The 14,228-nt window shown below is 50.2% G+C and overlaps 1 protein-coding gene across 5 annotated transcripts in view; it reads right to left on the bottom strand.

The window, feature by feature from the left end:
* Window positions 1-14,228, bottom strand: part of CCDC88C (coiled-coil domain containing 88C) — a 147,082-nt gene that overhangs the window by 75,656 nt on the left and 57,198 nt on the right. For 4 of the 5 annotated variants that reach the window (XR_010122022.1, XM_055288402.2, XM_055288405.1 and 1 more), the window contains exon 4: window positions 13,523-13,592. The exons of the other annotated variant lie outside the window; for it this stretch is intronic. Coding sequence is in view for 3 of the 4 variants with exons in the window: in XM_055288402.2 (XP_055144377.1) it covers window positions 13,523-13,592 (70 nt within the window). In the remaining variant the exon portion in view is untranslated. The remainder of the gene's footprint in view (window positions 1-13,522; window positions 13,593-14,228) is intronic. 5 annotated transcript variants of the gene reach the window in all.

Below are 14,228 nucleotides of genomic sequence, written 5' to 3'. Positions count from 1 at the left end.
TTATTTGGCCCAAGACACTCTAATCCACAGAATAAATATCACCACAGTGACTCACTTCCCTATTAACATGGAGCTATTCATCAGCCACTTAATTTTAGTATCGATAAAGAGAAAAGGGGCTGGGCGTGGTGGCTCATGCCTGTAATCCCATCACTTTGGGAGGCCATGGTGGGAGGATTACTTGAGGTCAGGAGTTCGAGACCAGCCTGGCCAACATGGTGAAACCTCGACTCTACTAAAGGTACAAAAATTAGCCAGGCGTGGTGGCACGCATCTGTAATCCCAGCTACTTGGGAGGTTGAGGCAGGAGAATCACTTGAACCCAGGAGGCAGAGGCTGCAGTGAGCTGAAATCGCTCCACTGCACTCCAGCCTGGGCGACAAAGGAAGACTGTCTCAAAAAAAGAGAGAGAAAAGGGAATGCCCACATGAGTGTTCACAAAGCCTCCAATCAGTCTTTCTGACAGTGCTTGCTGGCTCAGCCCAAGTCACCCACCTCCCCCTTTCCCTTTTGTCGGCCCACAGATCACTGGCAAGTGCTCATCGCATGCCCATGCTGGATATAAGAGGCACAGATCCTTCCCAGCCGTTACTGGCTTGTCTTCCTACAGTGAGACTCACTTTTTGAAAGGCCACTCACCTGATACTGTACCCACCAGAGGAGATGACACACTAAGAACGCACTTAAGGGCCTGAGATCAGCCCAAACAGAAGTCAGAGTCTGCACAGAAAATCTTTATGTACTGTATTCACAGCAAAGGTTACCCCAAAGAAACTAATTACATCACACTGTAGAATCATTTAGACAACTCTGGTGATCCATTTCCCCAGCCCAAAGCAGATTACAACAGCAAATTAAAAGGGCGGAAAGTGCTGGAGAGGCTCACTGATGGTGTTCTGAGAGCAAGGAAGAGACCAGAAACCTTGCACACACACCAGAGGGCTCCAAACTACACTCTGAGGCCGGGTAAGTGGCCCACACCTGTAATCCTAGCACTGTGGGAGGCTGAGGCAGGAGGATCGCTTACATTCAGGAGTTCAAGACCAGCCTGGGCAACATAGGGAGCCATCATCCTTGTTTTTTTTCTTTTTTTTTTTTTTTTTTTTTGAGATGGAGTCTCGCTCTGTTGCCAGGCTGGAGTGCAGTGGCTCGATCTTAGCTCACTGCAACTTCTGCCTCCCCGGTTCAGGCAATTCTCCTGCCTCAGCCTCCCAAGTAGCTGGGACTACAGGCGTGCACCACCACTCCCAGCTAATTTTTGTATTTTTAGTAGAGATGGGGTTTCACCATTTTGACCAGGATGGTCTTGATCTCTTGACCTCGTGATCCGCCCGTCTCAGCCTCCCAAAGTGCTGGGATTACAGGCGTGAGCCACTTGTGCTGAGTCTTTTTTTTTTTTTTTTTTTTGAGATGGAGTCGCGCTCTGTCACCCAGGCTAAAGTGCAGTGGTGCAAGCTCAGCTCACTGCAGCCTCTGCCTCGTAGGTTCAAGCGATTCTCCAGCCTCAGCCTCCCGAGTAGCTGGGATTACAGGTGCACGCCACCATGCCCAGCTAATTTTTGTATTTTCATTAGAGATGGGGTTTCACCATGTTGGCCAGGCTTGTCTCGAACTCCTGACCTCAAGTGATCTGCTTGCCTTGGCCTCCCAAAGTGCTGGGATTACAGATGTGAGCCACTGCGCCCAGCCAAGACCCTATCTCTATTTAAAAAAAAAAAAAAAAAAAAAATTAGCTTGGCCTGGTGGTGCACTATTTGGGAGGCTGAGGTAGGAGGATCGCCTGAGCCTGGGAGGGTGAAGCTGCAGTGAGCTTTGATTGTGCCACTGCACTCTAGCCTGGGCGACAAAGCAAGAACCTGTCTCCAAAACAAACAAATAAAAAACACCGCAAAAACAAACAACACTCCGAAGCTGTTCGGTGACAAAGCAGAGGGTTCTACTCCCTCAGCACCCTGCAATCACACATGATGACAACCCTGAGTTCATTCATTCCCTCATTCATCCCAACACCCATCAGACATCAAGAAAACACTCAATCTGACCCACATCACAGGTTAGAAGAGTATGGATTCCTGTTTGCTAAGGTTTGTAACAGGAGGGAAAAAGGCTTTAAAGGTAGAGAATTAAGTTTAGAAAAATATTCATGAAAAATATAAACTCTTTGGTGATGAACAGGTTACTAAGAAATTCACCTCTGCCCTCATTCAAATGAAGCAGAGTGATGCTTGCTCTCACCAGGCCGAGTGAATAGAAACATTTGCTTATAACAAATGCATCCTGTAATCCCCACCCCTACAGATTCCTACAAAATTTTTTTTTAAAAAGCGCCCAGGGCGGGGAGCAGAAGTTTCCTCATTTCTCATGAGAAGCCGATGCCCAATTTCTTTCAGGATTTCAGTCGTAAGAAAAACCGCTATTTCCATAAATCTACCAGATTGTGGGTTTTGAATAGTTTCAAAACAAAGCAGAAGATTCCCTCCTGGGTCCTTGCCAGTAGGACTGGCTCAGTGACACAGTCAAGCAGGCCAAGATCAAACAAACCTACAGACAGCTCCCTGCCAAGTACCTACTATGTGCTGGGAGCCAAACCAGCAATCTGAAAGCTGATAAATGCTACGGGAACCTGGGAAAGGAACTTCTAATTTGCAGCAAGACCCAGGGCAAGGACTCTAAAGGGAATAACCTTTGAGCTGAGTTCCACAGATAAAGAGGAGACGGACTTATCAGGTAGGCAAGCGTGGGCCTTCCAGGCCCAGGGAACAGCATGTGCGAAGGCCAAGAGGTAAGAGAGCATGCTGCTTGTCAAAGTATAAGTGCTTTATGGTCACACTTACTCAAGCTGCTGTTCAGAGGGAGAAATGGGGGCAGGTTATAAAACGACATGGATTTCTACACCAAAAAAGTCAAAAGCAACCACTGGGGGCGGGGATCGAGAAACATCAGACCGGACACACTCCACACTTACCACAACTACACTGTCGAGAATAGGAGAACCCCCGGGGGAATCCCAGGACGGCCTGAATCAATAGCTGAGTCTGAGAAAAACCTTACCTTACTACCTGCTTCCTGGAGTCTTGACACAAAGAAATTCACCCCAGCCTTTCTTAGCAGAAATGCAATGCAGGCAGGCCAACATAAGCTATATAGAAAGCTGCAGGTGTTAACAGTCATAAGCTTCCAAAACAGAAGGGAAACTGCCTGACAGCACACATTTCTAAGGGCAGAGGTGAGGATAGAAAAGTAGTTGCATGCAAACTATCGCAAGGACAAAAAAGCAAACACCGCATGTTCTCACTCATAGGTGGGAATTGAACAATGAGAACTCATGGACACAGGAAGGGGAACATCACACACCCGAGACTGTTGTGGGGTGGGGGGAGGGGGGAGGGATAGCATTAGGAGATATATCTAATGCTAAATGACGAGTTAATGGGTGCAGCACACCAACATGGCACATGGATACATATGTAACAAATCTGCACATTGTGCACATGTACCCTAAAACTTGAAGTATAATTTAAAAAAAAGTAGTTGCACAATTAAAATACACCATCCTCTAAAATGTGCATTATATCCAGGTTTTTTTTTTTTTTTTTGAAACGGAGTCTCCCTCTGTCGCCCAGGCTGGAGTGCAGTGGCGCAATCTCGGCTCACTGCAAGCTCCACCTCCTGGGTTCACGCCATTCTCCTGCCTCAGCCTCCCGAGTAGCTGGGACTACAGGCACCCGCACCACGCCCAGCTAATTTTTTGTATTTTTAGTAGAGACGGGGTTTCACCGTGGTCTCGTATATCAAGGTTTGAAAATTCCCCAACTTGCTAGCTCTGAGTCCATGGCAGACATGATTAGTCAATCACAGCACTTTCTGACTTAGGGTGGAACTAGGCCTCAGAATCCTTCTGGACACAGCACTCCACAGACTACCAAGGGAAGTTAACACATGGAACAAAACCCATCTTCCTTCCATGACTGGTACATAATGTGTAGAGTCCTTTTTGACTCCACTCTTCGGTTCTTTAAGATGTAGCTATGCACATGTTCAGAAGACACTTCTTTGTTTGGAGACAGAGTCTCGCTCTGTCACCCAGGGTGGAGTGCAGTGGCGCAATCTCGGCTCACTGCAGGCTCCACCTCCCGGGTTCAAGCGATTCTCCTGCCTCATCCTCCCAAGTAGCTGGGACTACAGGCACCCACTACCACACCTGGCTAATTTTTGTATTTTTTAGTAGAGACAGGGTTTCACCATGTTGGCCAGGCCAGTCTCGAGCTCCTGATCTCAAGTGATTGATTCATCCGTCTCGGCCTCCCAAAGTGCTGAGATTACAGGTATGAGCCACCATGCCCAGACAGAAGACACTTTCTGATTTCTGGATACAGGAACTAAATCTTGTTGTGTATAAACAATGACAGAGGTGTGAAGCTGGGCATTTAAGCAATGGCAGGCAAGCATCCCTTTCCAAGAGGGAGCCCTTCCTGCCCCAAACTGCACACTCTCTGCCCTTGCTAGGGTCAAAGGCACAGTGATGCCTCTCCACAGATGAACAGGGCTCAGAGATAAAGCAGTGAAACTGATTCTTCTGTCTTGCTAACTCAGCTCCCCACAACCACAGAGGCCCAGGACCTGCAAATCACCAGCCAGGCTCAGGGTTTAATCCTCACAACCTGGAAGGACTGACCATATTCCATAGAGTAATTCTGCCCTTCCCTCCTATAGATCACCATTACTGCACCTTAATATACGGCATGCTACCACGTGACTTAATTCCGAAAGCAATCCCCCGAAGACGGCATGATGACTAGAAGGATGCAGCTCAGAAAGGCTGAGTCACAGAACTAAGATCTGTTCCTGGGTACACCACCACCTACCATCTCCTAACTTATTCATGTTTCCTTCCAAAGCAGGGAGCTATGTGGTTTCGCGTCTGATCCCAGTGGTCCCATGCAGGTTATTTAACCAGCGTTTGCTGACTGAGTGAGGTTAACTGTTAGCATCAAGTACCTGGGTTAGAGCCGCAAAGAGAGCAGTTTCAGTTTCTCTCTTCTACGGCACATATGTGTGCTTACTCATTCTACATTCTCTTCTCTTCTGGCTTATATGCTGGTGTGAATCACTAACTGCTTTCCCTGGTTTTGTACTTAAAAACCAGTTATTTCATAAGGATGCTCACGAGGCTGTCACAGTGATTTGAAAACAGCAGTGCATTGAACACAACCCTGTTGTCTCTCCTCAGTACACAGGCACACCCCAACACTCACTCACGTGGGCACGGCTCTGAGGGCCCTCCTGAGGGCTCAGCTTACAACGAGAAGAGCTATTTATTATTATTTTAACAGTTGGGGTACTTCCCGGGCACTGCCAAGGAATACTCGAGGTGGAGAGTTCCCCGTGGGTGGGCACATGGGGATGCTCCATCATATGTGTCCCCACCCGTGGGGAAGGAGGCAGGCACCTCTATGCACGGGCTCACATTCTTGGGAGCGGCCCCTGTGGAATCCTCATGTCACCACGTGCCCCCGCCCCCCGGCATTAACATAACCAGGCACACACATTTATCAGACGTGGACTCTGGCAGGCACTAAGCTGCATGCCTGTGTGGAATGGTGCAGGAGCCTCCCGGGGGCACTCTGACTAGTGGCCCTTTACCCTGGTGTCTCTCTGCTGCTCGTGTCAAGTCAGTCCCACCCTCACAGATACCCCAGCACCACCATGCACAACAGACGACAGCTGCCCCCAGGTCATGTAGAACACTCTGAAATATCAGCCCCTCGGAGCACCCTCACCCCAAAAATGACCTCCCGCCCCACCTGCCTGCCACGGCTGCAGAAGCTGAGGGCAAATTCATTTCCCAGCACCAAACAACTGAAGACCAGAAAAGCAGAATCAGCCACAAGCCTGCAACTTGAGACCCGAGTTTGCCCTGGGAGGGGCGAGGAGCTAGGGCAGACAGGGGACGCTCTGGGAAAGGGTCCCTCCCAACCGCCAGGTGGAAAACTCAAACATAAAGACCTTTGACAAATAGCATCTCTTCCCTCCTCCTCAGATGGCGGTGGCCACAGAGAGTAGGGCTGCTGGAAGCCATGGTGTGGCTGTTGCAGCCAGCGGCGCGTTCTCTGTGTGCCTGGGCCATCGCTAGGAAGTTTACTAACAAAGTCTGGTCTCCAGGCAGATCCGCGGGTGCTCGGAGTCCGGTGTGTGGGCCGCGCTGTGACGCTTGGCTGGGCTTGGTGTCAGCCAAACTCTGCACCTTCCTAGGAAAGGAAAGCCTCGGCTCCCAGCTCAAGTGCCCCAGCACCGCACATTGACTGGAGACCTCATTTCTGGATCCAACAAGCAGCACAGAAGCAAAGAAGCAGGATAGAAACGGGGTAGTTTAAAACAGCATTTGGTTGCTTTTCTGAACCTTCTCTCTCAAGGATGAAAGAGGAAATTTTAAAACAATCAAAATGCCTGCAAGATTAGCTTTTTCTTATTTCTTCCCTCCCATTCAAAGGCCCAAAACTTTTTGCAAATATGAAAACTGTATATTACACACACACACACACACACACACACACACACACACACACATATTATACACAGGATTAGAAAGTTATGGCGAGGAGAAATAAAATAAAAACAACAGGGGTAGGGAAAAGAACACAAGAATGGCTCACGAAGCCTAAGTGGCCGAGCCTCAGCCTCCACACCACACGGTGAGCAGGCTTGGAGGCCAGGGGCAGGACTGGGAGGGCCGTAGGGCCAGGAAGACAGGGCTTTGGATTTTTAAAAGCACCATCTCTGCAGCAGGAGGACTGCTCCCCACAAGCCGGACTCTGAGCCTGTGCCTGGGTTGCCAGGGTGGAGGTCAGCAAGCCTCGGGCACACCCAGCCCTCACAAGTTCCCAGGGGCCTCCTGAAGGAAGGTAGGGCTGTGCCGTGTGGGCTACGAGAGAGAGGTTTCCATGGGATCTGAAAAGCACTCCAAGGACACACTGGCAGGAGAGCAAATCAATACTGAGAGGGTTAAATATTAAATTCCAAGGAGTTTCAGGAGGTCTGTTTCCTCTGGCCCATGAAACCTAAACCTCGGCTGTCACAGAAGGCCTCCTCCTTGCCCCAGGCTTGCTGCTCCTCATAAGACTCCCAGCAACTTGCACTCCCCTGAGCTCGTTCCACCTAGAACACCTTTCCTCGCTTTCTCTGTCCGTGGCTTGCCCAGATATTGCCTCCTCCAGGAAGCCTTCCTGGCCTGCCCAAGCAGAACTCATCAGCCCCCTTGCACTGGCTGTGAAGCACATTCTTGTACCATCTTCTGTCCTAGAATAAATGTCGTAGGACTCTGTCTTCCCTTCCTGCCTCAACCCAGACTGGGGGCTTCCTGAGCAGAGGCGGCCTGTTCATCTCACCAGCAGAGGGGAGCTAAAGGAGGGGCTTGGGCTGAGCTCCTTTTGTGAGCCTCTGGCTGAAGGGCAGGCAGCTAAGATGAGGAAAGATGAAAAGGTGCTCTAGTCTTTTATTTGGGGAGGTCAGAAGTTGGGCCTTCTGGCTTCCTCAGCTGGTGCAGTAGATAGAGCAGAGTCCTGCACTCAGCTGAGAAGGAAGGTTGGTCACAGCATTTTGTGTGCACAGGACCCTGTCTCTTTGGGGTGCTTCCTCTGCTGCTGGAATGCACACCCTCTGTAACCATCATAAGAGAGAGAAAACATAGGACAGAGGGCCAGGCCACTGAACAGCAATTAATGAAACCCCAAGGCTCTTCTCAAAGGTTCCAGGGGTATTCAGACAGGACCCTGTAGGGTGTGCATATGGAGTCGCAGCTCCTCCAGGGCTCCCAGGAATCCTGCTTGGCATTTAGAATGTAAGAAACATCAGGGCAGACCGGTGACGGTAACCCTCTTGCTTGGAACCAGTGGCTGACTATCCACAAAAGTAACCATCTGTGCAATTTATGGTGCGAAATCCGTCTTGCACCTATGGGGACCTCCATGCTGTGTGCCTCTGAATGAGCTCCTCCGCTCTCTGGGCTGGGCTTCTGCACCTAAATGGCTTGTTCCCTTCCATCCTAAATGGCTTCGGTGGGATCGGCCATGTGTAAGTCTGGAAACCACTACTATACTTGGATACAAACCCTGGAAGAAAAAACAATGCTCTCTTCCAGCGCAACTGTCCTGTGATTCATCGCAGAAAGTAATTTGCTAACACCCTGGCTTCCTGTCAGACAAATCCAATCTTTATTTGTGCATGTGGCACAGTGACAGGCCTGGCTGCTAAGAAAGATGCTGAGAAGCCAGAGCTGGAGGGACCCCGGAGCCGGTCTAGCTCCATCCAGCATCCTCCCTCACTGCTCAGACAGCACAGACGTGAGCTCTTGCTTCTCACAGGCTTCTTGTAGAAAACACTCATCAGTAACCGCGGAAGATGTTTAATAGCTGTGCAGCTGGCAAGATGGTGAAGGCGGTTTTCAGGGAGTCATCTCAGGCGTAGGGGAGACACACATGTGGTACTGGGCAGAGAATGAATCTCACTTGACCCTGACCACTGAAAACTGGACTTCTTATCTGTGAGAGCAAGTGGGTAACACCTGTCGGGGGCCCCAGCTTGACGGGGGAGAAAAGTGGAGAGAGGAAGAGAGAAAAGTGGGCCCCCTGCATGGATGCTGTATTTACTGAGCACCTACTACATGCCAGGCACTGATCTAGGCATTAGAATGCACTGACAACAACAACAAAAAACCCCAGGATTCCTGCTGTCATGAGAGCATGCACCCTAGCGGGGGAAAAGTATGCAATGCCACAGAGGGGAAAAAATAAGTGAACAGTGTAGTCTATTCACAGGTGCCAAAAGGTATGGAGAAGGGAAAGCAGAGCAGAACAAAGAAGACGGGGCATGTGGCAGGAGAGACAGGTGGGGCCACACTGAACAGGGGCTCACAGGAGGTGTTTACACAGAGGGACCGGCAGGTGCACAGGCCCTAGTGCCCGGAGCGGGCTGCAAAGTGACAGTCGGCTGACCTGAGGAGTGGGCTGCTCGGGCTGCCATGCTGGGAGCAGACTGCAGGGGGCAGAGGTGAGGACACTGCCCTGGGGAGCAGCCGAGCGGAGGCAGGGTAGCTGGTCGTGGTGAGGAGGGCTGCAGAGGAGAGCTCGGCTTCTGGGGGTGCACTGAGGGTAGACCCAGGATGCCAGGCGAAGGCGAAGACATGGGTAAGAGGGAAGGATAAGGATGGCTGAGGAGAAACAAAGCGAAGGGCGCTATATGGTACTCAGGCCCCAGAAGCCTGCACACTGCCTCACTGTGGGGGCCGGCTCTTATAAGAGCCGTCATATAAAAGTGAGGGCGGGGTTCAAGCAGGGTCCAGCCAGAGCCCAGGCTGTGCTCGGAGATGCAGAGACTACAGCAGTGAGGAACCAGACAGACCCTCCCCTCCCCAGGCACGTGGGTGCAGCTGCGAGTGAGCTGCAAAACCACAGCACCATCAGAGCAGAAATCCAGAGACGGTCCTGGGGCGGACACAGTGTAAGGGAGTGAGGAGTTTGGGCTGGGATGGGCAGACGCCAAGGAGTGATTTCAAATGCAATTTTCAGTATACGAAGTACTGTTTCATAGTTACTGCACTGTCCTTGACTTCCACCTAGGATAGGAAGAGTGAACACCCTTCCGTCTGATGGGTGTGGGGGGTTAAGTGAGACGTACAGAAAAACTGTTAAGTTGTGGTACCTCCCTTTTTTAGGTCAGAGAAAGGGGACAAATGCATAGACTCTCAGGGTCTTTTAGGATCACTGTGTTGGGGAACAGCGGGTGGACCAGATGCTCTGTTGGGATATGGAATCTGGGAGCTTGTGATGCTATGTGCCCAAAACAGAAAAGTTACCCCAAACTATAAAACGTTATAAATAACAGTACAGTGTCAGCATCCATCAAAAAGGGTACAAAGCAAGCCCCTCACACACAAGGGGGACAGATTTGGTTAAAAAGCACACACACGCCCCACCCTGGGCAACCATACAAATGAAAAAAACACCAACTTTGTTCTTTGTTTAAAAAGAAACGAAAAAAGCTTCACACATCTATTTTTACAATTTAAAACTGAAAATGCTATTTCTTAAATACATCTCTCTGCCCCCAGCACTGGTGTCTGCATCTTCCTGCTGGTGGATGTCCCCTGCCAGCCTCCTCTGCTCTCAGAGCACCCTGGAACCCCTGTCAAACCTACTCATCCATGCACCTAGCTCCCGGTCCCCCAGCCCTGACACGTTGCCCTCCGTGTGCAGCCTGCCGAGGCCACCGTCTAGCATGTCAGTCAGCGAGGCCCGGGGCCCTCTGAGCCCTCGGTGATGGGTAGGGTTATTCCCGTCCTTCACTTTCCCAGCCCTTACTGTCCAGTTTCTCCAACTCCGCCTTCAGAGCTGGGACCAGCTGATCCATGTGGGCTGATTATATACCATGGGGGCCCCAAGGACATTCAATTCACCTGTCAACAGTCTAAAACCAGCTTCCCCTTAACATTCTAAAAACTGAATTGTGGTTAGGATTGTACAACTTAGTATATTTATGAAAAAAAATCACTGAATTATACACTTACAATGGGTGTATTTTACAGCATGCAAATGATACCTCAATAAAGCTGTTACAAAAAAATCAGCATCTACATCTTTACAGATGTTTCTGTTTGGCAGCAGACCTGAGATGCGGACCTATGTTCTCTGCCCATGGACAATCTCTATGGTGTTGGGAGGTGCCTGATGGCAGCGAGGTAGAGAGGGCAGGCTTCCAGATGGCAGTGGGAGGGGAGACACCTGCAGGGATGAGAAGAGGGGGAGCACCAGCAGGAAGGTGGGCAAGCTATGATGTCGGAGCTAAAGGGAGGGGTGAGAAAAGGCAGGGAGAAGGATGTGTTTAATGTTAGGTTCAACCATATGCCATTTTTATAGGTCAAAAAAGGCTGGATATTGGTAATCGCCTACAGTTAAACCTAACCCATAGATGTCCATGTGTGACAGATGAAGAGGCTCAGGTTTGGGGGCGGACAGAGCAGATTTCCAATCAGCCCCTCTGCTTACAGGCCAAGTGGTCAAGGGCATGGCACCCAAGCCCTCAGAGCCTCAGTTCTCTCCCTATAAACGGAAATGGGCGCAGCCACACCACAGAAGCACGTTTTCATTACTTTAAATACACATTTTAATTAATTAAAGATGGAGTCTTGCCTGTCATCCAGGCTGGAGTGCAGTGGCACAATCACAGCTCACTGCAGCCTCAACCTCCTGGGCTTAAGCAATCCTCCTGCCTCAGCCTCCTAAAGTAGCTAGGACTATGAGTGTGTGTCACCATGCCCGGATAACTTTTTTATTTTTTGTAGAGCTAGTGTCTCGCCACCACCTTAAGTCTTTCATTCCATTTGTAATGCACGTTCAGTGCCAAGCACAGGGTGGGCTTGCTAAGGAGTGGCTGTCCCCCTCTCTTGCTCCTCCACTGTCTCCAGGGCAGACGGAACAACAGGACTAAGCTACTGTCAACCTCTACAGGCGTCACTCTCATTTCCTCCCATAACCAGCCCCAAATAAACTAGGAAGGTGACAGAGTTCTGCTCAGCAAAACAGGCTCCACTTCCCTGAAGTTACCAAAAATCATGAGAGTCTCCCCTCCCTGGAGCCCAGGGGTGTGGCCAGCATGGACTGCATCTGGCGTCCCCGCCTTTCTCTGGGGGAGCCATGAAATAAAGCTGGAACACACATGGCCCCATGGCAGAGCTGGCAACGGAGCAGAACCAAAGGCTCCCTGCTACTAACATGTGAAGTGGGGGAGGGCACTTGCTGCCAGGTGCCACCAGGAGGACCAGGGGTGGCCTCTGCAGGGTCTCCATGTAAGGCGGTGAGTGTCCACAGGCCAGAGCACTGAAGACTATCGGTGTCCAGGGATGCTCTTCCTTCTGGCTCATGCAGAGAAAAGGTGGACACCTCAGCAAGCTGGAGCCCAGAAAGAGCGCCCCCACGGAACAAGGAAGCCACTGCTGATGTTCTCAGGGCAGTGGCACTAAAAGAAGACTGCTCTCCCACCAGCTTTGTCCTCGGCTGGTTACTCAGTGAACTCTTCTAAAGTCTCAAGGCCACTAGCTACTGTCACACGGACAGGAGAGGGGATGGCCAGGCTGCAGTGAGACCAGGCTGAGGAGACGCCAACAGAGGGAAGCCTGAGTCCCTTTTGGAAATGTCTCTAATGTTTAGGATTCACGGTCTATTACCATCCTACAGGTGTGGCTTTTCCTGTGTTCCTTGACCCCTCACCTATTCCAGGAGGCCCCAGACCTAAGGTTCCAAAATGATGACAAGGTCTCCATCAGAACAAGGGAAGTCCTAGACAGCAAGTAAGTCTGTCCCTGGGGCCTGTGACTTCTGTCCATGAGCTATGGGTGCAGGTAAACACACACAGGTGAAAGGGACGCAAGGCATCACTCCATTTAATGCACCCAGAAAGTTATCTGACAGGCAGAGATTAAGTTCTGACTTTCTGTAAGATGCCAGGAGGACATTTAATTTGGTCTTTTTCATTTTATAATTAGAGATGAGGTCTCACTATGTTGCCCAGGCTGGTCTTAAACTCTTGGGCTCAAGCAGTCTTCCTGCCTCGGCCTCCCAAAGTTTTGGGGTTATAGGAATGAGCCACTGCGCTTGGCCTCACTGAGTCTTTCAAACTCACATTGAGCATCAGAGTCTGAGGGGACCTAGAACCCGTGCCTGCCAGGAGAGCTGAGTCCAGCAGGGAGACATAAGACAGATCAATAAGCTCCGTCACCAAGCATGAATGAAGCCTCGCAGGACCCCAGTGAAGACAGATGTCAGTTCTCTAAAGAGATTGTTACTCTCTTGTCTAAGGTACCACACTCCCTGATGGTGTCAGCTGATTCCACACTTACTGAGGAGGTGAGTCCACCAGATGGTATGACTCACGTACCTAAACCCAGACTCACCTTCCCAGGAGGAACAAGGCAGTGGCCTCGCCGGCCACTGCACACACATCTGAGCAGTTGGGAGGCTTCATTCTTTTTCTCTTTTTTTTTTTTGAGACAGAGTCTCACTCTGTCACCCAGGCTGGAGTGCAGTGGCACAATCTCAGCTCACTGCAAGCTCCGCCTCCCGGGTTCACGCCATTCTCCTACCTCAGCCTCCCGAGTAGCTGGGACTACAGGCGCCCGCCACCATGCCTAGCTAATTTTTTGTATTTTTAGTAGAGATGGGGTTTCACCGTGTTAGCCAGGATGGTTTCGATCTCCTGACCTCATGATCCACCCGCCTCGGCCTCCCAAAGTGCTGGGATTACAGGCGTGAGCCACCGCACCCAGCCTGGGAGGCTTCATTCTTAAGGAAGAAATGTGCCCTTGGCCGAATGCCTCAGGGTAATGAACCCACTCTTTAAAATGTCACCAAAACGATCACGTGTTTTCACTGTGCTGGCCCAAGCTGGCAGCCAGAGCTTGATGGCCAGCAGCTGCCCAACGCCATGGCACTGGCTGGGCACTGCAGGGGAGAAGGGAGCGGCTTTCACTCACCAGACAGTGGGTCTCTGCCAATCATTAAAACATTGGGCAAATTCATTACAATCAGCTGCTGGAGAACTTCCTGCAGAAACAAAGGGGGAAAAGATACCATTAAGAACCGGAAACAAAAATAAAGAGGGATTAAGTAAATTACAAGTAATGAAGCCCCTGGACAGGTGCACAGCCATCCCGTGGTGACTACGAAGATGCTAATAATGACAGCAAGGAGCACGTAAGATGCAAACAAACATGAAAGCCAAAGCCTAACTGTATTTCTGTCTTGTTAGCAAATAAAAAGTATGTCTACGAGAGATTTAATGGAGTTATGAAAAAAGAAAAAGCATATTTAAACAATAAAATGAAAGCTAAAGTTATGTCTGCATAGGTAGAGAGGCCTTGGAAAAAAAGGCAATAGATGACATGCTAGGACAGCAGTATGATGTTTCTTTTTTAAAAGATACCCTTATTTTTATTGTATGGCTTGTGCAATTAAAAAATGAGGCCAGGCGCAGTGGTTAATGCCTGTAGTCTCAACGCTTTGGGTGGCTGAAGCAAGAGGATAGCCTGAGGCCAGGATTTTGAGACCAAGCCTGGGCAACATAGCAAGACCCCATCTTCACGCACACACACACACACTCTTAAATTAGCCAGGTATAGTGGTGTGTGCCTGGGATCCCTGCTACTCAGGAGGCTGAGGTGGAACAATCGCTTGAACCTG

The sequence above is a fragment of the Symphalangus syndactylus genome, chromosome 8 (genome assembly GCF_028878055.3).
Source record: "Symphalangus syndactylus isolate Jambi chromosome 8, NHGRI_mSymSyn1-v2.1_pri, whole genome shotgun sequence".
In the NCBI taxonomy this organism is placed as follows: domain Eukaryota; kingdom Metazoa; phylum Chordata; class Mammalia; order Primates; family Hylobatidae; genus Symphalangus; species Symphalangus syndactylus.
Note: the sequence above shows the minus strand (reverse complement) of the source record. Positions and strands in the feature narration are given on the sequence as shown.